Source organism: Polyodon spathula, chromosome 5 (genome assembly GCF_017654505.1).
Source record: "Polyodon spathula isolate WHYD16114869_AA chromosome 5, ASM1765450v1, whole genome shotgun sequence".
NCBI classification, from domain to species: domain Eukaryota; kingdom Metazoa; phylum Chordata; class Actinopteri; order Acipenseriformes; family Polyodontidae; genus Polyodon; species Polyodon spathula.
In genome coordinates this window covers 63941399-63967044 of record NC_054538.1, presented here as the reverse complement: position 1 = coordinate 63967044, position 25646 = coordinate 63941399, and the positions used below count along the sequence as shown (strand labels likewise).

General features: G+C 38.9%; 1 protein-coding gene across 2 annotated transcripts in view; it reads left to right on the top strand.

Moving 5' to 3' along the window:
- The window catches only part of LOC121316153 (spectrin beta chain, non-erythrocytic 1-like), a 90489-nt gene extending 66607 nt beyond the window's left edge, over positions 1–23882 (top strand). For both annotated transcript variants that reach the window (XM_041250994.1, XM_041250996.1), the window contains 22 exons: positions 69–206; positions 3984–4740; positions 5176–5378; positions 5751–5841; positions 6310–6456; positions 6977–7240; positions 7673–7897; positions 8433–8522; positions 8841–9119; positions 9721–9851; positions 10224–10428; positions 10866–11240; positions 12072–12316; positions 13618–13756; positions 14249–14333; positions 14537–14733; positions 15227–15339; positions 15787–15847; positions 19400–19629; positions 20179–20352; positions 20785–20827; positions 22489–23882. In XM_041250994.1, the coding sequence (XP_041106928.1) occupies positions 69–206; positions 3984–4740; positions 5176–5378; positions 5751–5841; positions 6310–6456; positions 6977–7240; positions 7673–7897; positions 8433–8522; positions 8841–9119; positions 9721–9851; positions 10224–10428; positions 10866–11240; positions 12072–12316; positions 13618–13756; positions 14249–14333; positions 14537–14733; positions 15227–15339; positions 15787–15847; positions 19400–19629; positions 20179–20352; positions 20785–20827; positions 22489–22698 (4402 nt within the window). In that variant the 3' untranslated portion in view covers positions 22699–23882. The remainder of the gene's footprint in view (positions 1–68; positions 207–3983; positions 4741–5175; positions 5379–5750; positions 5842–6309; positions 6457–6976; positions 7241–7672; positions 7898–8432; positions 8523–8840; positions 9120–9720; positions 9852–10223; positions 10429–10865; positions 11241–12071; positions 12317–13617; positions 13757–14248; positions 14334–14536; positions 14734–15226; positions 15340–15786; positions 15848–19399; positions 19630–20178; positions 20353–20784; positions 20828–22488) is intronic.
- Positions 23883–25646: the final 1764 nt, after the last annotated feature.

The window sequence follows — 25646 nt, the reverse complement described above, 5'->3', positions numbered from 1 at the left end:
CCTTTGTATGAAGCTGTCGTCTTGTTTTTTTCACAGTTGCCTGTAACACACATCTGCGTTTTTTACAGGTTTGAGAGTTTGGAACCGGAAATGAATAATCAGGCTTCCCGTGTGGCTGTGGTCAACCAGATTGCTCGCCAGCTGATCCACAGTGGACATCCCAGCGAGAAAGAAATCAAAGCCCAGCAGGATAAACTTAATACCAGGTAATTTTGTAATTCCTGAATGGGAAGAAGTATTGCTGTTACATTCCCCAACACAACTTGCGGTCAGCTAAAAATGATCTCCTTTCCGTGCCAAGAACAAAATTACGAACTATGGGACATCGTGCATTTTGCTTTTTGGCCCCTCGTGTCTGGAACTCCCATCCAAGATCTGTCAGGGATGCAGTCTGTCTGTTTAAATCGTGCCTTGACTACTTTTTATACATTGGCTTACTGCAAAGCATAGTTTATTGTATTGTTTTATGTATATATTTTTTTTAATGTAAAGTGCTTTGGAATTTATTTTATTGAAAGACGATATAGAAAATTATTATTATTATTATTATTATTATTTTTATTAAAGATCTCAGTTACAGTGACATGTTTAGTTAAGTGCAGGCAGTAGCTTAGTACCTGCAGCTTAAATTGAACTTGAATCTGATGGGCTTCTTTGAAATTAAATAAGTAAATAATACTCATTTTAGCAGAGAAGATTTTGTAAATTTATGCTCATTATTTTGTCTCCCAGGAATACATCTGTTTATTTAAGCCAGACTGCTGATTTTGTGCATGCAGAATGTTATTAACACCTGCCCTGCTGCCTCCAAAGGAATTAGAGCTAGTCCCCATCCTTTTATAAAGCACATTATATGCATTAAACAAAAAGAACGGCAGCTGTTTCTGACCCTTTGGCTGTTTTGTTTGCCTTACAAACTCTTCCAGAAAATGAGTTGGCCAGTGATGATCACAAGTTAAGCTAAATAGCATTTGTTCTATTTCCTTCAGTTTTTAAATAACATCACGGTTGTTTAGGGAAAAGATTTACCTTTGAGTTGACAAGCTTTTTCCGAGAGGAAATAGCAGCTAGTAAAATGGAAAACAGGCAAGGTAGAAAACACATTTTTGAAGTTTTGCACAATATTGAAAGAAAATATCTTCCCATCTTACTTGCAATTAGGTTTTATAAACAAGTCACTATTTTGTTCACTTTCTATGATGATGTGTGTTCCCTATTCAAGTACGAAATGTTACTGAATGGGTATTTACCTCTAAAGACCAAAATCCTGAAAATTGTATACCAACACTGCTCTTAGTCTGTGACGCAGTCGTGGCCCCGCCCACCAATAGCTCAGAAGGACTGCGCTCACAGTTCTGTGCCATTTTTCCTTTAAGACATATCTGATTGGAGAGCCTTGTTTAGATAAGTACTTGTTGCTTCTATCTGTATATATTGCATTTATTGTGTTAACACAAATTATATGTGATATTAAACTAATCGCTAAAGCCAGTGGCTTGAGTCACTCCTTCCCAGGGATCCAGCAGCATAAGTCGGTTGACTTTGTGCTCTCCACCCAGACCTGCAAGCTTTTGCTGTGGGTGCACGAGAACCTCCTTTCAATGCAAGAGGTTAGTCCTGCTCAGGGCTACAAACTGGGCGGCGGACCTCCTCTCAAAGGCAGTCCCCAGCAGCTCAGAGTGGAGGATTCACCTCAAGGTGGTGAGCCTCATCTGGGAGAGGTTCGAGTGAGCAGAGATAGACCTCTTTGCTTTCCAGGAATCGACTCACTGTCCCCTCTGGTTCATAATAGGAAATGGGGATACGCTGGCAATACCCACCGCTCGCCCTGAACCCACTGTGTCTAGAGACAATCAGGCAGGACAGAGCCAAAGTGCTCCTAGTAGCCCCATATTGGACCAGGAGAATCTGGTTTTCAACCCTGATGCAGCTCCTGAGTGGCCAAACGTGGAAACTGCTCAGTCAGGTGTGGGGGACCTTATGGAATCCTGACCCATCTGGCCCCTGAACAGCTGCATTTGAGCCTTTTGGGTCTTTCCAATTGGGTCATTGACACCATGCAGAATGCCAGAGCAGCGTCCACGCGTTCCCAGTACGGGTTAAAGTGGGGCGTCTTCCAGACGTGGTGTCTGCCTCATGGGTTTGACCCTATGACCTGTCCCATGGCAGTTATAGTGCAGTTTTTGCAGGACCTTTTTGACAAGGGGAAATCCCCTGCCACGTTCGTCTAGCTGGCATCTATTTTCAGCTTGTATTGTCAAAATTGAGTCAATCTCCCCAGGAGCTCACTTCTGGCAGGGAAATTTTTGAAAGGTGCTAAGCTGCTTTGGCTGCCTATGAAGGACATTGTCCTTCACTGAAGGCTAAACATGGTGCTTAATGCACTCATGAAGCCTCCATTAGCTTATTATTTAAAGCACAGTTTTGCTTGCTGCCACCTTCGCAAAGCAGACAAGTGAGATGCAGGCATTCTCTGTAGTGAAAGCCTGCTTAATTTTTTTACAGAGGACAGGACAAAGGTCACATTCCATACAAATCCAGCCTTTTTGCCGAAGACTATCTCGATGTTCTATGTCAACTAGTTTGTGGAATTGCAGGCTTTCCATCCACTCCTTTTCTAGTCTGACAGAGAGTGACAGCACCATACACTCTGCACAATTCGGGCTCTGAAAAGTTGGAGCCAGTCCGAACAATTTTGTCTCTGCTATGGGAGTAGGTCCCATGGTCAAGCCCTGACTAGCAGTGGCTCCAGAAAAGCTCGCTGCCCATTCCACCAGGGACATGGCTTTATTCCATGGTGCCTCAGTCACTAGGTTCTAAAGACTGAATGTCGTGGACTCTCAAAACCCTGGTTTTCTGAATGGTAACACACAGGGCAGCCTTTGGCTTAACTTTGTTGCATTCCAGTCGCTCTGCAGTCTTGCTTTGTGACAGCTTTGGTACACTCAATCTTTCGTTACATTTTGTACTTGAAAGGGAACATTAAGTTATTATAATAACCCTGGTTCCCTGAAATAGAAATGTAACCATTAACCTTTAAAGTCGTCCATGATTGCAGTCGGCTTGAAGGAAAAATGATTCAGAGATCTGTGAGCACAGTCCTTTTGTGCCCTCGGGGGTGGCGCCAAGACTGCATCACAGGCTCTAAGAGCAGCTTTGGTATGCAGTGTTCAGGATTCGGGTCTTTAGGAGGTAAATACCTATTTTAACATTTTTGATCGGTTAATTTTTGGGCATTAGTTGATTAACCAGTAGATTAATCCGTGCACATTTTTAATAAAGGTAATGATCTTATAGCAGCTGTCCTGCATAGTAATACTTAAATCAATAGAAGCAAAAACATAAATAAGTCCAATGGGAATTTGGTCTTTCTTAAAACCATTTTTATTATTATTTTTATTTTAGTAAATGTAACAAATGTTACCTTTCCATCTTATTACCCTAATAAAACAGATTTAGGGACCTGATCTAACTGTCCACACAAGGGCATGAGCAGCACAGTTATACGCGTACAGTTTAACCACTCTGTGTTAACCCCTAAACAGCAAAATTATTAGCAATGCAAAACAGTTTATTATATTGGTCAGGATAAATGTGCCATGTTGGATTTTACCACAGCTATGGTTACAATGCACACGAGTAACTTTGCAGAGACATGTTTGGCAGTTATTTAAATCAACGTAGATAAGCATTCCCGTTCCAAATACTTATATCCATAGCAGACTAATCGGAACAGCCCTAATTAATAGCATAGCACAGTCTTCTGGATAGATGTTATTTTTGCATGAAGTGCAATTATTTGCAGTTTGTCTGACAATGTACCTTCTGTGAGAAATCCTGAGAATTCCTTGTGTATAAAGGCCTCAAACAGCCTAAAATTGTGTTAGATAGTACCTATCTGTGTCATGGTGGCTTCTTTATTAATTTTATTTTTAGCTATAAACATCAAAAGATGCGTTTACAGCATTTGCTGTTTATTTCAGATGGAGCCAGTTCCGTGATTTGGTGGACCAAAAGAAAGATTCTCTCAGTTCTGCATTGGGTGTTCAGAACTACCACCTGGAATGTAACGAAACCAAATCATGGATCAGGGAGAAGACCAAAGTCATTGAATCCACTCAGGAGCTGGGCAACGACCTGGCTGGAGTCATGGCCTTGCAGAGAAAACTGACAGGAATGGAAAGAGACCTTGCAGCCATCGAAGACAAGCTGAGCGACCTGCAGAAGGAGGCTGAAAGGCTGGCCGCAGAGCACCCGGACCAGGCTCAAGCCATAATGGGTCGTCTGGCGGAGATCACAGATGTCTGGGAGGAGATGAAGACTACCCTGAAGAACCGTGAGGAGTCCCTGGGGGAAGCCAGCAAGCTTCAGCAGTTCCTGCGTGACCTGGATGACTTCCAGTCCTGGCTCTCGAGGACCCAGACCGCCATCGCCTCAGAGGACATGCCCAACACCTTGACGGAAGCAGAGAAGCTGCTCACGCAGCATGAAAACATCAAGAATGAGATCAACAACTACGAGGAGGACTATCAGAAGATGCGTGACATGGGCGAGATGGTCACTCAAGGTCAGACAGATGCCCAGTACATGTTCTTGCGCCAGCGCCTGCAGGCCCTGGACACTGGCTGGAACGAGCTGCACAAGATGTGGGAGAACAGACAGAGTCTGCTGTCTCAGTCCCACGCCTACCAGCTGTTCCTCAGAGACACAAAACAAGCAGAAGCATTCCTCAATAACCAGGTATTGGTTTTTGGTATCCAAATCTGTCAACGCAAAAGTTGGTAGCAGCAACAAAAAAAAAAAAAAAAAAATGTGTTAGAAAATACCGTTAAATAAACTGATTAAGGTCATTTCTAAGACACAGGATCATTTGAGTGTTGACCAGGTTTATGGATGCACATTGTCTTTTGAGTGTTTACTTTGATTTGCAGTCAGTGTAAATGCAAAAGGGCTGAGAAGTTTTGCTGAAAATCACTAAGAATGTAACCCACTTCTTACTAATTTGGGTCAGAAAGAACTCTGCTGGCTCGGAAGTGAAAGGCACAAAGCTAGTTTAAGAACCCTTGCTCGGTTTTGCTTTCATTTCCCATTTCCTGGGTTGACTCTCCTTTTGATGAATGAGTGAGCAGTACAGAGAAGATGTTGCTCACCATGCGCATTACTTGTTGTTTCCAGGAGTATGTGTTGGCACACACTGAGCTGCCCACCACCCTGGAGTCTGCAGAGGCTGCAATTAAGAAGCAGGAGGACTTCATGACCACCATGGATGCCAATGAGGAGAAGATTAATGCAGTGGTGGAAACGGGCAGGAGACTTGTTAGTGACGGGAACATCAGCGCTGACAAGATCCAGGAGAAGGTGGACTCCATAGATGACAGGTAAAATAAATAAATAAATAATCACATCCTAACTTGACGTTGTTCAGTATGACTCTTGGGAGAAGTATAATAACATTACGTTTTAAACTTTACTGACCAGTCCTTAGTTTGGCTGCATTTTTAAGGTCCTTTCTAGTTTTCCGTTCTTGTATATTACCAAGAAAGGGCATGTTAGAGAATAGAACAGTTACATACTATTAATAAAACATAAGTGATGTCCTGTCCTTGAAAGGTTTATTAATTTGGATCATTTTCTTTTTTTCTAAATATTGAATTTGTTTTTGTATATTTTGAGTAAGTGTTGGCAGGTGTTATGAATACTGTTGTATATGCTGCCATGTAAATTAAGGCATTATTTTTTGTGATTCACAGGCATAAAAAGAACCGTGAGGCTGCCAGTGAACTCCTGATGAGACTCAAGGACAACAGAGACCTGCAGAAATTCCTTCAGGACTGCCAGGAGGTACACTGTCGTGAATAGTCCATAACTAGCGTGTTCAAGCGTACATATGTTTTTTAGACTTGTTGTAACTTCCCCCTTTTGAAAAAAGCTGCAACCTGAACAGACTAATCCTTTCCTCCCCTGCCATCCTTGTGAAACATTGAAATTTGTATCACATCAGTCTTGGGGTATCTCCTGTTTTTATATATTTGAGCAAATGAAAAATGAGTTGCATATGCTGTCATGTAAATTAAGGCATTGTTCTCTGAAGAGCTTATAAAAGTTTTAAAAGCACAAAAATGATCACATTATTAAAATGAAGAATAAGTCAAATAAAGAGCAGTGCCATCTAGGCAATATATTTTTTATGACACTAGCCCTTTAAAGCAGTTTGTTCTGGATAATTAGCCCGCTGTGTAACTGATCACCTGCAGCTCACAACAACAGATATTACTGACACACATTGTCATCGCTTTCCTTGTCTTCCAGCTGTCCCTTTGGATCAATGAGAAGATGCTTACAGCGCAGGACATGTCATACGACGAAGCCAGGAACTTGCATAGCAAATGGCTGAAACACCAGGCATTCATGGCCGAGCTGCAGTCCAACAAGGAGTGGTTGGACAAAATTGAAAAGGTATCCCTCGGAGAGAAACTGTAAACTCATGTTATTGTTGATGTGGTCAAAACCAAGTCAAGCAAAACAGTTGTAACAGTGGTTTATAAAATCATTAGGATGCCAGAACTAGATACACAGTTTTTACACCAGGACTGATATTCGTCATACATTTCATACAAATGAACAAACAATATTTAACTAAAAGAAAATCTAGAACAGCTCTTAAACAGACTTCTACGATGCCTACTACCACAAAGGCTAAAGTTTGGGGCTGCTTCATCAGATCAACATTTTTTGTATATTTATTTTTTGTATGTTTTATTGTATTTCTTAAGATATTTCTGATATTATTGGAAAGTGGTGTTTCTTATTACCTTTCAGCACTCAACTTAGAGTGTGTCCCTTCAGTTATGTACATTGTAGTTTAACATTCTCTGACATTTTCCATGAGCAAAGGCAGAAGAATTTAGAGCATCAGCTGCTTTAGTGAGTCTTCAGCAGTGGTTTATGTAGGTGCATTCTGCTTTATGCTTTGCAGGACGGAATGCAGCTTGTTGCAGAGAAACCGGAGACTGAGATGGTTGTTAAGGAGAAGCTGTCATCCCTTCACAAAATGTGGGACGACCTGGAATCTACCACACAGACCAAGGCACAGTGTCTCTTCGATGCCAACAAGGCAGAGCTGTTCACCCAGAGCTGTGCTGACCTTGACAAGTGGCTGATGGGTCTGGAGGGACAGATCCACTCCGACGATTACGGCAAAGACTTGACCAGCGTCAGCATCCTGTTAAAGAAACAGCAGGTGGGGTTTTAATTTCGAATAGGTGTACAAGTGTGAAGGGGCTGGGGATGCTGAACAGCACTCAAAAAAATATTAATCTACCAAACGGTCTTATTATTATTTATATAGTTTAACATTGTCTGAAGCCCCAGTGTTTTACACTTTGATGGAACAAAATGTACGCTCACCCACTAGATGGTGCTATTGTACCACAAGCCTCTCTCGTATGCTAAACAATTCTTTCAGTAGCCACTGAAGGGAAACAGGGAAGACGAATATAATTGGAGCCATTATCAGAATCACTCCTGCAGGTTATGAAAGATGCACAGTCTGTTGTCTCTGCTCCCAGCAAGGCAACTTCTGCAATTTGCTAGTATTCTCTCTCTCTCTCTCTCTTTCTCTCTCTCTCTCTCTCTCTCATATGTAAACCCTTTCTGTGTGCCCCCCCCCCAGATGCTGGAGAACCAAGTGGAGGTGCGGAAGAAAGAGGTGGAGGAGCTGCAGAGCCAGGCCCAGGTCCTGAGTCTGGAAGGTAAAGACACAGACGAGGTGGACAGCAGAAGGCAGGTGGTGGAGCAGAAGTTCAATGAGCTACTGGCGCCGCTCCAGCAGAGGAAGAGCTATCTCATGGCCTCCAAGGAGATTCACCAGTTCAACAGAGATGTGGAGGACGAGATTGTGAGTATCTGAAAGGCCTTGTTTTGGAGTCTGTGTGCTTTACAAAGGCCCAGGGAGAAACAGAAGGGATGGTCCTTTAGGTCAGGATTGAGAGGTGAGGTTTTGTGAGGAGGCCTGCATAATTCTCACTATGTTTCCATACAATTTCTTTAAAAAAAAAAAAAGAAAAGAAAAAAAAAAAAAAAACACAAGAGCCTTCACTTATGACATTTTGGTGTGATCTTCCCACAAAAAGGGCTTGTTTTACAAAGAATAAGGGTTGTTTTTTTCTTTTTTAAACATGCCTGCAAAAAGTGATGTTCATGTCTGCATGATTTAGCACAATAGCATTTCAAAGCCTGCTTTGTTTCACTGTAAATGTAGGTTGATTTATTTATTGAAGACCAAGTTTCCTTGGTAAGAAATGTCTTTGGTCAAAATGCTTACGCAATAAGGAAGAATGGGGCTCATCTACAAAGACATGTTTTTGTACTATTTTTGTGGGGATTTGTTTGCTGCAGGTTGCTTATTATTATTTATCTATTTATTTTTGCAGTTGTGGGTTGAAGAAAGAATGCCAATTGCAACTTCCACAGACCATGGTAACAACTTACAAACTGTACAGCTTCTTATCAAGAAAAATCAGGTAAGTTGAGAGGAAATACCCATTTTTAGACCCTGTCATGCCAATTTTACAGTGGGGGAAAAAAAGTATAGCCCTATCATTGTACATGAGTTTGTTCTGTTTTTTTTATCTTACTGATCATATTTGAACCATTTTCTTATATTAAAGCATAAGCTAGTAGGAGCTCAATAATCTGTATACTGTAGGAACACAAAATAGTATTTTTTATTGATTGTGTTTTGTGGTAACTGCCTTCCATTTTGATCACTGAGTAAAGTTGATTTTAAGTTAAAATCCGAGAATGGTTCCAACTACGTATTTATATCCTCTCAAATAAAGACTCTTCAGAAGGAAATCCAAGGCCATCAGCCACGTATTGATGACATCTTTGAAAGGAGCCAGAATATTCTCACTGACGGCAGCCCCAATGCTGAAGCCATTCGACAGAGGCTGGCGGGGCTGCAGGAGCTGTGGAATCTCATGATCGAGGAGACAGAGAAACGCCACGCCCGGCTGGAGGAATCCCACAAGGCTCAGCAGTACTACTTCGACGCTGCAGAGGCCGAAGCTTGGATGAGTGAACAGGAGCTGTACATGATGTCGGAAGAGAAGGCCAAGGTTGGTACTGCTCCATAGAGTATTTCTTTGTTTCTCCCTTGATATCGCTGTTTCTATGGAAACCACTGGTGGTAGCACTACCTGTTAAGAAAGCACGTCTGCTGAGCTTTAAAATGATTTGGTTGCCATCTGTTGTTTGTTATGTTGTAATAGTAGAGTGAAAGATTTAAAATGTGATATTTTACAATAATACTGTCAGAATCTGACACAATCATATGATTACCTGTATAGATTGATAACAAAATACGTAACCTTTAACTTAACGTGCCATTGGCAAGGATTGTGTTACAGTGGCGACGTCCTGGAAAACTAAAACAAACTTAATTTTGATTTATCACGGTGATAGAAAAAAAAAAACTTGCAGTGAGGCCTATGCCCAGTTTTAGCAGGCTATTCAGACACAAGGAGGGCAACTGATGTGTTGCTTTCCCAAGGTTTTTGAGTAAATTATTAGGTGTAAACCAGGATCTTCTAGCTTTAACCACTTAATCCACCAGCCCCTTTTCCATATATGCAGTGTCATAAGATGCAGAACAACACCTAGACATGTCTAAACCTGAGATTCTCCTGTTGATAAAGTCTTAACTGCTGTGTTATTTAGGATGAGCAGAGCGCAGTTGCAATGCTGAAGAAACACCAGATCTTGGAGCAGGCTGTAGAAGATTATGCTGAGACAGTGCACCAGCTCTCTAAGACCAGCCGGGCATTGGTAGCAGCTGGACATCCTGAAAGGTCTGTTCCATGATAGCAACTTTTTATTTTTTTTTTTTTTTTTTTTTTTTTTTGCGGTACCTTGAGCAACAAATGCTAACTGCGTGGGAACATTTTTTACAGCGTGCCACTAAAAATACAGGAAATGGCTCAAGTACCGAGCAGTATATGGGTTAAGTTATTACATTTTTTTTTAGGAGAGAAACGAACAAAAACTGTAGTGCTTTTAAAACAAAATATCTTTAGTCTTTGATTTTCCATATTGTCTCCATATTGCTCTTGTGGTCTCTCAAGCTGGATTACATGTTCTTATTTCTGTGTGGGTGGTTACATGTGGTGGCAAACTCATTGTGGTAGCCAGTTAATGTAATGGTTTGATTTTTGCCCTTGCAGTGAACGTATTGGCATGCGACAATCCCAGGTGGACAAACTCTATGCCGGATTGAAGGACCTGTCTGAGGAGAGGAGGGGCAAGCTGGACGAGAGGCATCGGCTCTTCCAGCTGAACAGAGAGGTAGACGACCTGGAACAGTGGATCGCAGAGAGGGAAGTGGTGGCCGGGTCACACGAGCTGGGACAAGACTACGAACACGTCACTGTAAGCCTTTTATATTGTTTTCTTAAACTGAATAAGATTTATTGAGTTGATTTTTAAAATGTGTATGCAGATTCATAAAGGTTTGAAGAACGAAACATGCACAGATTGTTACAACAAAGCATTATCCCAAAAACATACAGAGATATGAGCATATAGTATAGATATATAGAGAGATATGAGCATATAGTTAATTGACATATATCTCTCCTATATCTCTATCTAATATACTTTATTTTACTCTTTACTGCAACCGGTACATTATAAATATCAGTTTTGATAGATTAAGCATTTTAGATCTTGAGTTTGTACATGTGAAGTTATTAATATGATTTACGTGTAGCACCTAATAACCAAAGGTATTTTGTTGTGGTGTAAGCAATACTTGTGTATATTTATTTAAAATGTATTTTAAAAATTGTGCTTTTATCTGATCTCAGATGCTGCAAGAACGTTTCCGTGAGTTTGCACGTGACACCGGCAACATCGGGCAGGAGCGAGTAGATGCCGTCAACCACATGGCAGATGAGTTGATCAATTCCGGACATTCCGACGCTGCCACGATCGCAGAGTGGAAGGACGGTCTCAATGAGGCCTGGGCAGATCTCCTGGAGCTCATTGACACCAGAACACAGATCCTGGCCGCCTCTTACGAACTGCACAAATTCTATCACGATGCCAAGGAGATCCTCGGGCGCATTGACGACAAACACAAGAAGTTGCCTGAAGAGCTGGGACGAGACCAGAACACAGTGGAAGCACTCCAGCGAATGCACACAACGTTCGAGCATGACATCCAGGCCTTGGGCACACAGGTATTTCTACTGTATTCCTGTCTTACAAATTCTTCATTTATAAGTGGTTAAGACTGAAGAATCTTCTGTATCGCCTAAATGAGAAATTTGGAAATGGCTTTTTATTTGAAATTCAGATTCCTTGTAAAAGTTAGTTAGTTATGACTGAAGTCTCTGTTGCATTTAAAATATAATTTGGATGGCTGTCTTAAGGCTTGGGTCGATTCTACTGTTAAAGCTTAGTTAGGTGGGACTATTGTAAGGCTGTTTTCATTGACTTTATGATTGAAGTAGTTTCATTGCATTCAATGCATCAATGCATTACAGTATGTCTTGGCTTTATGTCTACATATTTGCAACTTAATTTTTTTGCATTTTTTTGTGTAAATGTCAGAAACTCAATCAGAAGGTCACACAAAGCTAGAAATAGTGTCCACTGCTCTATGAAAACTGAAATGTCAATTTTATTAATCTGATTTTTGCCCATTTGCTTGTCACCTGAAGTTTTTGTAAAGGTAGTCTAAACATGTGAGAGAAGTAAATAATGTTAATTGGTTGCAGTTTGTTTTTACACTCAATTCAGTAAATGCTTAACAAGTAAAGCATAAAACTGAATTGAAATGTTGTTCTGTCAAACTATACTGTCCTTTTGTCAATTCTCCAATCAGTTCTAACTTGAACCCTGGTATACCCTTGCTGTGTTCTCCAGCAGCACCCTGTTTGTTTAAAGTGTAAAATAAAAACACATGAGCCTAGTTTTGAAGAGGTCAAATGCACTTTTCTGATGGGTTTGATTTCTCTTGCTGTGCTGTCAGCAGCACTACTACTTTGTTGTCTCTATTGTTTTGCCAGGTGAGACAGTTGCAAGAGGATGCTGCCCGTCTTCAGTCTGCCTATGCAGGAGACAAGGCTGACGATATCCAGAAGAGGGAGAATGAAGTGCTGGAAGCCTGGAAAATGCTGCTGGATTCCTGCGAGGGCCGTCGGGTCCGACTGTTTGACACTGGAGACAAGTTCCGCTTTTTCAGCATGGTTCGAGACCTCATGCTGTGGATGGAGGATGTCATCCGTCTGATCGAGGCCCAGGAAAAACCCAGGTATGCAAGAGAAACTAGGTCTCCATCTCCCAAAGATTCTTGAAACATCATTCAATGCTCAACTCATTTGCTGTTCTATTATCTTACACTTTCCCAATTAAATATTTGGGTATGGCTTCACGGTTAGGTGATTTGGATATTTTTGTATTGAACACAATTTGTCAATGAGTAACCTTTTTTTCATGAATGTTAAATCTTCCTAATAAGTGTACTCAGAACTGTAGTAGCCATATTATTAATGTGGTAAATCCTTTTCTACAAGATCCAGACTTGCCCTCTTCATCAGAATGCAAAAACTTGCTGATGTTGGTAGGAGACATTTCGGTTTTTCAAATTTGCAGTAAATTTTCCCCATCAAAATGCAGTTTATTTTGGATGCATTATCTTCATATCATCATGAAATAAAAATCTTGTATGAAGAGCACTTAGCACAGCTCTTTACAGATAATTATGCACCATATACAAGATTTAAAGAAAAAAGTATAAACCAGTTATACTTCGCATTCATCCCATAATCCACAAAATCCACTTTAAGGGGGGAGGAAAAAAATAATTTCTAGCCACAGCAGTTCATTAACTTGTTTGTGTGATGTAAATACTGACTGTATGTAAATCACAATAGTCTGTCTTTTTGCCTAGTTGCAATCCGTCCAGGCAGTTTTGCTTTAGTGGCCCTGTACAGTAGAGACGATTGGTTTGTTGTGGGATATCTAATGTGCAACGATAGTATGGATACACCTGCCAACAGGGTTAAGAAGGACTGAAACACACACACACATACACACACACACTCTGTCATGTGTTTTCTGGGAGGAAAGGTCTCTCTATAAAGGACTAGGGCTTGTCAAACACCAGGCAGGCATCCAGGTTTCTGTTTGACTTGGCCAGGCCCCTACAGTCATTTACTAAGGAGTTTCACTCTTTGTCATGAAACTGCCAAGATATACTTTATTCTTGAAATACCTTCTTAATTTACTCGACTGTGTATGTATTACCAGCTCCTGACCCAGTAAAAATCCTTCTTATAGGAGTCTGGTTAGAAATCAGAAGCATTATAATGACTGCATAACTGGGCAAGTATCAAAATCTATTGAACATAGTCAGTTATCTGTGGATCGTCTAACGGTCACCTGAGCACTGGGAATGGAAGATATAAGACTACTTAAACTGGTCAATTCATTGTCATGAATTTCACCATTTGCATTTAGAAATAAAAACATGTCCACACACGAACACATTTTCACAATTGATTTTGGCTAATGATTACATATTTGTTTAAATACTGATGTTTTCCTCTGCAGGGATGTTTCGTCGGTCGAGTTACTGATGAATAACCACCAGGGTATTAAAGCAGAGATTGATGCCCGTAACGACAGTTTTACTACCTGCATTGAGCTTGGCAAGTCTCTCCTGGCACGGAAACACTACGCATCAGAGGAGGTATTGTGTTAATCTCTTGACAACAGATGTGCTTCAGCTGAAGTGTGTTGAGTTGCAACTAGAAAAAGCAGGTGTTGTTTACGTATGGAGAGTACTGTAGTTCACAATAAAACCATTCACATGTATCGGTTATAAAAATCACTTGTATCTCAAATCAGCTCGTATGGATGGATGGATATTCAAAAATCTTATTCACGATCGTCAAGTCATCATTATTCATACGGTGAATAAGAAAAGGGGGGCTCTGTAAAACAAAGAAACAGATGGTCAGTCTCACCAAATGGTTGCCGTGTTGCTTTTTTCACAATGAGTTAAAGTCTTATTGGGTTTCAGCTCAGTCTAAGATCACATGGAAGTCAAGGAGTATTTAATCCTCCTGTGTTTTTAAGGTGTGTTTTATTACTAGTTACTCTGGATTCTTATATGTAAAAATAAATATGCCCCTGACATATTTTAGCCTCTACTTAATGCCCCTGCACTTGCCGCTAACAGATTAAAGAGAAGTTGTTACAGCTGACCGATAAGAGAAAAGACATGATTGACAAGTGGGAAGACAGATGGGAATGGCTAAGACTGAGTAAGTTTTTTGTTTTTATTTTTTGACACTATGCAAGCCAAGAGGTAATATTTAAAAGATGATGTGGCATTCTTACGTTATCTGCACTAAAATCTTATTGCACACACGATTTATGTAACTTTCTTCTTTTAATCCATGTTTAAAGTGCTCTGGAATGCATGGCTTGAAATCTGTTGTACATATAATGGGATTCCTTCATCTAGTACTGGAGGTGCACCAGTTTTCCCGGGATGCTGGTGTGGCGGAAGCCTGGCTGTTGGGGCAGGAGCCCTATGTGTCCAGTCGAGAGATTGGGTTGAGTGTGGATGAGGTGGAGAAGCTGATTAAGAGACACGAGGCCTTTGAGAAGTCGGCAGCTACTTGGGAAGAAAGATTCTCTGCACTGGAGAGACTGACGACAGTGAGTGTTTCTTCATTAGAAGCAGGTGGTTTGTTTGCTTCACCACCAGTTGCTTAAGGTGGGAGGTGTTGGGAGCTCATATATGAAGAGGATGTGCATAGGACAACTGTTTTGTTCAAAACCATCCTTCGGTAAAAAAAAAAAAAATGAAAAAAAAACATTGAGGATGCTGACACATCTAACTGCACAAGAGGAAATAAATACATATTCAACCCTACCCAGTTTCCATATACACTTCCAACATGGGTAAAGACCAGTTTGGTGAAATAAAATATTTTACGCTACTGTATATACAGCTAGATATTGTTTCTGTTAAATTATATCATTCATTATGTACGAACTACTTTTATCAACTAGTTTGAAGGTTAGCAGCCAAGGTTTAAGAAAAACAAAAAAGTAATAAAGCTGAAACTTCAGAAAGAGTTTTGGTTTCAATGTCATATGTATGAGTGCTGCAGAACATTTTCCATAATTTGTCTTGCCTGTCTTGCAGCTGGAATTACTGGAAGTTCGGAGGCAACAAGAGGAAGAGGAGAGGAGGAGGAAGCCCCCGTCACCAGAGCCCCTCCCCCAGCCTGCAGAGGACTCAGAGTCACCACAACAGTGGTAGGTGTCTGTTCTAATACATCAGAAGAAGTAGAATATGCTCAGGATTGGTGTTACTAAAAATAACGCATTCTTTGTACAAAGTCTCTGTTATTAATTTGCCTGAAATGAGAAGTCTGTATTGGCCTATTTAAGTCATATTTATAGCTGCAAAATGAATAATCAAGGGCTGGATGAAATGAACATGTCAGTTTCCAAGGCCAAGGTTAATCCCATGTTTATTATGTTCATTTTTATTTTCCATTTTGATTTGTCGAGTTTAATTAAACTACTGTTTTTCCCATGAACTTCAAAGCAGTAATCTTGTAGTTCCTTTAAAGTGACCAGACATTCTGCTTAGGTTATATTAACATTATTTTCAGTCTTTTTGGTTTAGTAATATGATGCATGTGTTACCAAGATGTGTAAAACACAGTCCACTAAACCTGTGTTTTTATGTCTTTACAGGGACGGAAAAGGAGAGCAGATCTCTCAGAATGGATTGCCGTCGGACCAGGATTCTCCACGGGTTAGTTACCGCTCCCAAACCTACCAAAACTACACAAGTTTTCAGAGCAGACGAACTGGCAATGACTGGCCCCATTCTGGACTGTAGAGTCCATCCTTGTATTAGAACGTGAATAACTATAGGAAGCTCACTAGCTATCACTTGTCACCTTCCATTTCCATTCCCTAGATTCCTTACTCCTGCCAGTATACCCCATTGCTAATTCTGCTTTCATAGTGCCTGTTTCTTTTTCATGTTACTAGATCTAGTAAGAGACCTCCGCATGGCTGTAGGAGACTTCTATATACTACTTGATTTGTTTTTAACAGAATCAACCATTTTTCCTCTTATAAACAGAGGAGAAACCCTCTAAAACAAAAAGGGTGAAGGTGTTTTGTTTATGTTCTAAAAGTGGTCCTGGCAATTTTGCATTGTTAGAGCGCTGCTCCTTTAATATCTGAGTTGTATTTTATTAGGATTTCTGTTCTCATTAAAATATTTATCAAATAGCATCTTTATTATAAAATGTTAAAGAACACATTTGTAGCATTTATATTAACTATTTAATTTTAAGAAGTGTCATAACATTTAATCTAATTTTACAGCCTTTAAAATACTAAATATAAAATTGTATAAATTATAACACAATAAAAGGATAATTAAGCGCCTTATGAAATAAAGGGAAAATGTAAAATTGAAGGTTAGTACAAAGGTTAGTATGTGACCAATAAGAGCATATCTCTTGAATGGTGTAAGACTTTACAACCTGGCATTACTTTGTTCCTGCAAGTCATACATTTCCCACTTTAAAGTCTCTGTCTCTTTTGTTTGTCTTTTTTGCTGTACAGTTTCAGTCTTTTCCAAAACTTGATTGTCAGTTGAATTTTTATTATAAACGATTCTGTGGAGTATACATTTTTATAATATAGTACTTTAGGAAAAGAAAAGGCTGTTACTAAATTCCTGTTGTGTTGATTGCACTAACTATTCTGGCAACAGAAACCTTGTTTTGTTTATTTTATATAGTTAGATTTTACATAATTTTTATTTGACTTATCCCATATTGCCCATTCGTGTCACCTGGAATTCCCACCAGAAATATAAAGCTGGTTTTTGTTTTTTTCTGGTCTAGTCTCTGTAATACATGGTATCAATTCTATTTTAATGTTACTTTGTGCGCTCTGCTGTGAATGTGTGTGTGTGTGTGTTTTTTTTTTCCTTTTCATGTCACTATATTTTGTTGCATGTAGACACACTTGAATTATACAAAAATAACATTTAAAATCCAACAAAATATAACTAACTTGCACAGAAATAAAAGAGAAATAATTTCAAATGTATGTCCCATTTATTTTGTTGTACCTGTATTGCTCGCTTAACACTCATCTGTGTTTCGTTACTGTTAAATCCTATTGCTTTGCATGCTTTAGGCTTGTTTGTAATTTTAAATGGATATTTCTTCATTTATGTCCATAACTTTGTTTTGTTTTTGTTTAATGGTACTAACCTAACCATTGTTAATCATTGCAGTAATAAAGTTTGAGCTGTATCACTTGCTACCATCAGCATGTAATAGGGATAAGCATCAGGTTAGCATTGAAATGTATCAGGCTTTATTTTTAATTATGAGCGCCATTTTGCGTGTCTGGTACAATATACAATTTAATTTTGGCAAATGCTGGCATCTGCAATTCAATGTAGGCATTAATGAGCTCAACTGGGTTTAGACCCTCATACCAGATCTGTCAATTTTTAGCAGCTTTGTCAGTGTGATAGTTTGTCTTTTACAGAAAAGGTAGCTGTTATAATTTTACAGGTTGAACTGTTATTTAAAATGTGAAAAAAAAAGAAGCAAATGGGTCCTTTGCAGTTTCTTGAGTTGAGATTTCAGAGTTGTCAGGTCTGAAGATGTTTTGTTTTAAAGGACCAGTTTTCATTAACGCTGCTTTTTAAAGATTTTTCTGTAGCAGCTGCTTTAGTTGTCTTGCACATATACTGTGTATAAAAAGTTGTCTGCCACTGACCAGACTGTGCTTGCCTGTTAAAAGCAAGTGTTGTGGTTAATAATCCATTAGAGCATTAGCTGAACAAAGCTTTTGTTATATGCTGGCCCCTACATGGGTTAGTTAGCATAACCTTGCTGCTCCCAAATACTTTAATTCCTGAAATGTAATGACAACTGGAAAATGTGGAACCCAAGATTTTCTTTCCTGAGGCCAAAGCCATGAGGATTCCAATCGTAAATTCTTGTTGGATAAGTGGCTTCGGAAGACTTCTCCAGCTTGACCAATCAGAGCTGTGTGAAAATCGGGCTGCTGTCTATGCACAATCGATCACAGTGCAGCAGCAAGCAACATGATCCACAAAGCAAGCGATGGGCGCAGCCTTGGTTCTGTCTTTGTACTGGGGTAATTAGCTGTGTTTAGACTTGAGTGGGTGTGTTGTCTTCATTAAACACTCTCTTTTTTTTAACAGAACATTTCATTTCCCAACTGTTTATTAATAATAAAAACAAGGCAGTCTTTTTGACAAGCACTTTAGTAAATTAACATTTGCTCCCTCCGCCCCCCACCTCTTCCCTCCCCTCTGTTTCAATCCAGAACCTAACTGGTGGTGGTATTGATATGTGTGGTGCGCTTTGGGTGTTGTGTGTGTTTTAATTTTATTAAGTCTGGATAACGACTCGATCATCCATGTGAATTTAAAAGACTAATGCATTTATATTCAGATTTACATTCAGTTTCTCTCCTGTACGAAATGTGCACATTTTTTTCTTTACTAAAACTCTTGTGTTTTTTTTTTGTTTTTTTTTTAATGAAATAAAATGTGTGGATTTTGCACTGGTGCAAAAAGATCTGAATCTTTGAACCACAGAACTGAGGAACCCCCTGAGTAATGGTGGGACACCCCAGTTCTGGAGTTCAGCCAGAGTGATTTGCTTTTTTTTGGGAAGAAGGTGGAATTGTTAAATAAATCCCAGATTTAACAATTCGAGGCTGATGTAATGGCAGCATTTTAAATTAATATGGTACCGTGTTTTGATTTTTTTGCTTGTTTTTTTAATTATAAAACGGGTTGGTTGCAGGATGCTTTTTGATTGGGTACCTGATATTCTAAAGGGGTACGTTGACCACAGGGAGTCCAAATACCAATGAAGTTCAAGTACACTATTATTGCACAGGTGGATTACTCTGAGTGTGATCATGTTTAATAGCAAACCAACCCCTGAAGTACCTTATTGCCATTGGTCTGCTTTTTACCAAAACTGCTAAAAATGCAATATGCGGAAGCAATATTTTACATTTGTGATCCGTAATAATGTCTAATAAGAGAATAGAAAAGGGCATGTGTGTCTATGTGTAAATACAATTCATATGCACATATCCTTCAGTAATTGTCTCTTGTTAGACATTTGTATTATGTTAATTGTGTTTTTTTTGGGTTATACAAAATGTGAATACACAGCCTCTGACCCAATTGAGCATGGTCCTGTGAAATGAAATGGTGTGCGTGTTTGGTGCAGCTCGATCCTATTTTTTGGATGGTAAAGTTTTTCTTTGGTTTCCACTTTAGGCGACAGATACTGTTGATGGAGGTGAAATTGTGAACGGAGTAGTAGAGCAAAGGACCAGCTCAAAAGAGCCCAGCCCGACTGCCTCCCCGTCATCAAACCGCAAAGCCAGAGGTTCCATTCAGGCAGCCACGCTGCCAGCTAAACCACAAGATACATCCTCTACTCAGATAGAAGGGGTTCTACATCGCAAGCACGAATGGGAGGGACACAATAAGAAGGCATCCAGCAGGTAAATATTCACCTACATTTAATCAGCACTATTCACTCGGGACCCAGTTGAATTGCTTTATTTGATGGCATAAGTGTGTGTTTATAAACTATGTGAACATGGGTATGATGGCAGCGATTTAAACAGCAGAACTGTATAGGTTCACCATCATGTGGATTACTTGGATAGAGCAGCCCATGCTGTAGAGCCACAGTAGCTATTCTGCTCTTTTAATTTTGTCTTGTCATTCAAATTCAGCTGTAAATATCAACAGTGTATGTCAATCAATATCGCTTAACTCTGAGCCTTGCCACCCATCCCACCCAAAAAAGTGCTTCTGTCATGCAAAAAGTGTGTCTTTTCAAAGCTGCAATTATGTAATGATCTAGTAGGGACAATGCAAATGAAACACAGCTCTAATGTAACTTATCACTGAGAAGACGGTATGTACAGAGGGAAGGTTTATGAATTTAAAAGAATAAGGGGCATCAAAACAACCGAACAAAAAGAACCATCATTTTTACTTTAAATATTGCTTGAAATCATTCTAAGTGATTATTTATTTTATAGATCCTGGCACAATGTTTATTGTATGATAAACAACCAAGAAATGGGCTTCTATAAAGATTCTAAGAACGCCAGTCAAGGCATTCCATACCACAACGAGATTCCAGTCAGCTTGAAAGAGGCCGTCTGCGAGGTGGCCTTAGACTACAAGAAGAAGAAGCATGTCTTTAAATTACGGTAAGTCACTTTAGAAATAGAAAGCACTTTCATTCTAACATTTTAAACCTTAATTACCTAATTACTGTATTTTACAATAGAAGTTTTGCAGAAAAAGAAAATGGAAGTTAAAGCAGTAAGAAGTAAAACATTTCAGTGCAACTTTCTGCACAATAACTGGTCAGTGGCAGTCTGAGTGGAAGTTGCCAGGGAACATGGGTTGTGTTTTACAGTAATTTGTCACAGTTCTATAGACAACTGTTAACATGTTCATAGTGATTTATTTTTTTTCAGTTTGAATTTGGAGACATTAAGGAATGTACAAAAAAAAGTTATTACCCTTAGTCACTGTCTAGGTTCAGACCTCATTGAGCTGTAGTTGCTCTTTTTAAAATTGCTTCATTTATAATTCTGATCTTACAATTTGCTTGTTTTGTATTCTTTTTTTTCCAGAATAACTGATGGCAATGAGTACCTGTTCCAAGCCAAAGACGATGTAAGTTTATCAATATTATAGGATAAGATATGATAAGTGAATGTAATTGTATTACAATTGCAGTAAATCAGTTGTAATGCTTGTCATAATATTGTATGTACTTGGTGAGTAGTGAAACTGCAAAGTATTTAGGAAGTATAAATACCTGGCAGAATCTTTCCATTGTACTGCATTAAATACCAGATGGTTTGTCAGTTGTCCTAATATTATTCAAGTCAGTAAACAACATCTTCCTCTGTGGATTAAACTGTTTATTTGAATTTCTCTAGTCTGTGGTGGCGAGACTCATTCTACTGCACCGAGTATTATATTCTGTACTCTGCTGCTGAATGCATGTTCTTTCAAAGTCGAGAAAGCGAAGTCAAGTTCGCATTTGCTGTTTGCATCTGTTTCTAGTTCCAGTAAAAACAAAAAACTCCTTTTTATCTTCAAGCTTCCAATCATTAAACTGTGAACTATTAAATCTCGTCACCTTATCTCTCTCTCTGTGGCACAGTATCTTGGTGGGGTTTTTTTTACATTTAGATGATTCTGTAATTCCTTTTTTTTTTTTTTTTTTATCTATTGAAAAATTTCTGTGACGTCACCCTTTCATCTTTTTAATTGATTTAATACAAATCTTCTAACTAAAAGTGGCTGTGTGGCTTTGAACAGAAAGGGAGTGCGCAGCAAATACATTGTTGATTTTAAGGAATCCACAGTTTACGCTACAAATCCACAGAAAACTGTTGATTCATCAACAAAACCAGTCAGGACAGTTCAACTATTCGTTAATTATAGTATTCCATATGTGAAACGTAACAGTTTAGAAAAAGGCTTGTCATTTCAGTTTGGCATTTCTTATTGTTAAAGAAAAGAAATACAATTAACATAATGAAAAAAAGTTTAATTACAAATTCACTTCCATAGAAACATCTCCCCTTCTAATTATTTCCCATTTCTTCTGGACAGGTTCAGGAACAAACTGAGCTTTTGCATTTCTTTTGTTTTAACTATTGTTCAAAATCGATCGCTGGCAATGATATTTAGGTCTTCATTTATTGTAGTTTTGGCAAAACGATCAATAACTTTCTGTTGCTGGTTCACTTTCCTTTCATTTTTAGCATGTTTATTGTACTAATGCCACTTTCATGTTGTACATCTAAAACCATAGTTCTCATGACTATCTTCATGTACATTAAACATGTTGTCTGTGTAAGTGGCATTTCAGTTCAAACTCAGAGGAACTCATGACAACATAGACAACTATTTTAATGTATGGAGCATAACAAAAGAGCAAATTATCAATCAGTTGAATCTCATAATTAAACAAGTATCTATTGGGAAAAAATGTTTCAAGTGCCATCAACAACTCAAGTGTTCAATCCCCAGTTTCTCGTGTCTTAACAACACTTGAAAACAGTGAATTATTTTTACCGATCTTAAATTTGTCGCTGTTTATCGCTTACATAATTGATGCAGGGAAGTGGTTTTCATTCTATTTTGTAAAACGCATTGAGCTAAATCTTGTTTTCTAAAGGTGCCTTCTGGGAATAAAATAAAAATTTAAACTTTACAAATAAATTAATTCAATTACTTTCAGTTCAGTAAACACATCTATCAGTAAATTACATGAGATGCAGCCCACAGTAGCTTTCACAGTTGTCATGTTCTTTCAACAGGAGGAAATGAACACTTGGATTCAGGCCATCTCGTTAGCAAACACCTGGGATAAGTCAGAGGTGTCCCCGAGCAGCCAGAGCACTCCAGCCTCCAGCCGCGCACAGACCCTTCCCACTAGTGCCACCGTGGCGGGCGACTCAAGCCCTGGCAAGAGGGACAGGGAAAAGGACAAGGAAAAGAGATTCAGCCTGTTCGGCAAGAAGAAGTAACATGGCACCTTGTAACACACTGCACTTCTCTTCCATTTCCAGTGAAATTCCAGCATGCAAGCTCAGAACCAATACATCACACTCTGTGCCTAATGTTCCTCAAAATTGGATTTAGATGTAATTTAGGGAGTTTTTAAAGGAAAAAAAAAAAAAAGAAAGAATTTTAAGACATAGGGTGCGAGGTACGTTGGGCAGCTTTTATTTTAAAAGAAATATAAAAACACAGGACCAGATTTCTTTTTTTTCTTTTTTTTTTTTTTTAATTTTTTGAAAAAATATATGTAGTTTTTAGGGTCTAAATATTTCAACATTTCCTCAATTTTGTGAGGCTGTCTTGGGAACCACCTACATCCTTTTGCTGTTGGTATGCAAGGCAGCGGTGCTTTTCAAACACTTCCTTTGATTCTGCGCATATAACTTGAACTGTAAAATTCCAAAAAACACTTGTTCAATTCCATTTATTAAGGTTGCTATGCTGAGTCCTGACTAATAAATAATAATAAAAAAAAAAACCTTCCATCCATTATAGGTTTTAAGAAGGTATATCATCTTTGCTAATTATACCTAGTATAAACATGTATTCATTTGGATACAAAACCATTATAACCTAACATTGTCTATTAACCACACATGCTGGGGCTTTGTGCAGCAAGTGTGAAAAAATAAGAATGGTTGTATAAGAAGGATTAGTATACTGAAACAATTTTAAAACTTTAATTTTAAACATACTCCTCTTTGTGTTTTTTTTTTTTTTTTAAATTTGTTCATTAGTTGAATTATACTCTTTCAAATAATTCTAGTACAAAGTATAAAAAACTAGATATATAATAAACACTTTAAAACATTGATGTTAAATGGAAAAGCATTTACTGGAAAAAAAAAGTAATGTTACTAAAATGGTTGCTTGCTTGTTGGCTTATAGCACTGCGTGTTATAATTTTTGCTACATTATCTTGCTATTTGATACATAGTGGGCATTTCTCTGTCACTGTAACTATTGTAATGAAATTGTTCATCTTCTTGCACAATCAAACATGACATGATAGGAATGAAATCCTCGCAATGACTGGGCCTGTAGTCGTATAGCAAAAGGGCCTGGCTTTCTGATGTATTCAGCTGCACCTGTAGACTTTACCCTCTCTGCTAAATATGTGCAACGTTATTAAAATGCTTTTAAAACTTGATTGTGTTTTATTTTTTATTAGCCAGTCAATAACAATAAAATGCCACCAATCTGTTAAGCCGCCTGCATGTATCCTACCATTTTCTTTTCACACTAATGACTGTGTACTAGTAAAAGTGTTTTTAAATGGCACACTTTTTTTTTTTTTTTTTTTTTGTATTTCTTTACTGGAGTCCAGGGTTTAAATCTGGCTTGGTTCACGAGTAAAAGCCTTTGATTGTCTCAACAGCCTTCAGTATTCTTCATGGTCCAGTGTTCAGTAATATGCTACTACAGTTCTTCTAACATCCACAGTATTGTAATTTGAGGGTTCTGTTCAACCATCGTAGAATAGCATGGTGCACCCAATCACAGTACAAGATTCCAGGTGCATATTTTAGGCAGCATGGCCATGGAAAATCACTCTGCAGTGAATTTTACCTACTTGAAATAACATTCAAGCACAGGAAAGTTTAGGGGTGGGGGGAGAGAATAGTCACAGCATTGCTGCCTAATGTACAATGTTTTCACATTTAAATCCATCAACCTTATATTTCTCATGCACAGCAATATAAGGGACTACCACAGATTAAGGCAATTTAATAAACTCAGCTGTGTGTACTTGAAGGCTGTGCTCGCTCTGATTTGTTACCTGATCAGCTGTTTTACCTTGCTAGAGATCTGCTTGTAGGGTAGACCAAAAAAAAAAAAAAACACAATTAAGCTTTGAATGGCTATGCAAACTAAACTGCTCCTTAATCCACTGTGAGTGTGGCTCCGGGCCAGGCTTGGAGTGCAATGTGGGGAAGCTTGCATTTCCACTGCTCTTTCTATCCCAGTGCTGTGGGTAATAGGACATTTGTCAATTCCACACAACTTGTATGGAAGAGTTTTGTTGGCTAGCCATGGGCAGTAGAAACAAGAAGGCATATGTTAACACTGGCATTCTTCTTTTTGCTTGTTTTAAATAACCTATGTGAACTACGAACATAACTGACTTTTTTGTTTTATATATATACTTGGTGATTTCATAAACATTGGTGGGGAAAAATACCTGACATAATTTGGTTGAAACTTTCAGCACTGATGGCTGCAACACAGTTGCCACACACTTCAAAGTGACTGACTTTTTCACAAGGTTGCTTTCACCACATTGCCCACCAAGTGCCTGAGTTGCTTAATAGGCATAACAGGCATGGGCTCAGCCCAACAGCGCAGAGTTGGGACTATTTTCAGTGTGCTGGAATTCCAGAAAAACCTAGGGGAAAAAGCAGGGCTTTTCATTAATCATTATCTATAATTGGAGATACAGCTGTGTACAAGTTTTTGTGGCTTGGCTTTTTTCCTAGACTGGCAGCGTTCAAAAATAAAATGCCATTTGCTAAGCCTTGCCACGGTTTGTGATCTTTCAGTTTCTGGTATTTATTGTGTATCAAACATGAGGCTGGAGATCAGAGGTCTGAAATGTGAGCTGATTCTCCGGTGCTGTAAGCTACGCTCCATAGGCATTGTACAAAGAAATCTGTACATGCCAAGCTTCTTGGACCATGGCATCATCTTCCTTGCAGGATTCTATTGCTCCTGCATCTGGTTTGACCTATCCATGCCTCCCATGTCTATAGTGTAGTCCAGACACACTCTGGCTTGTGTGTGTGTTCTGACCTTGCACTGCTACAGTATGATGGCGAGGAGATGCACATCCTTTTTGTTTTGTTTTAGTCAGTGTATTTAACTGCCAGCAGTAACTCAGCGCAGAGTGCTGGTTTTACCACGCTACCAATTGATG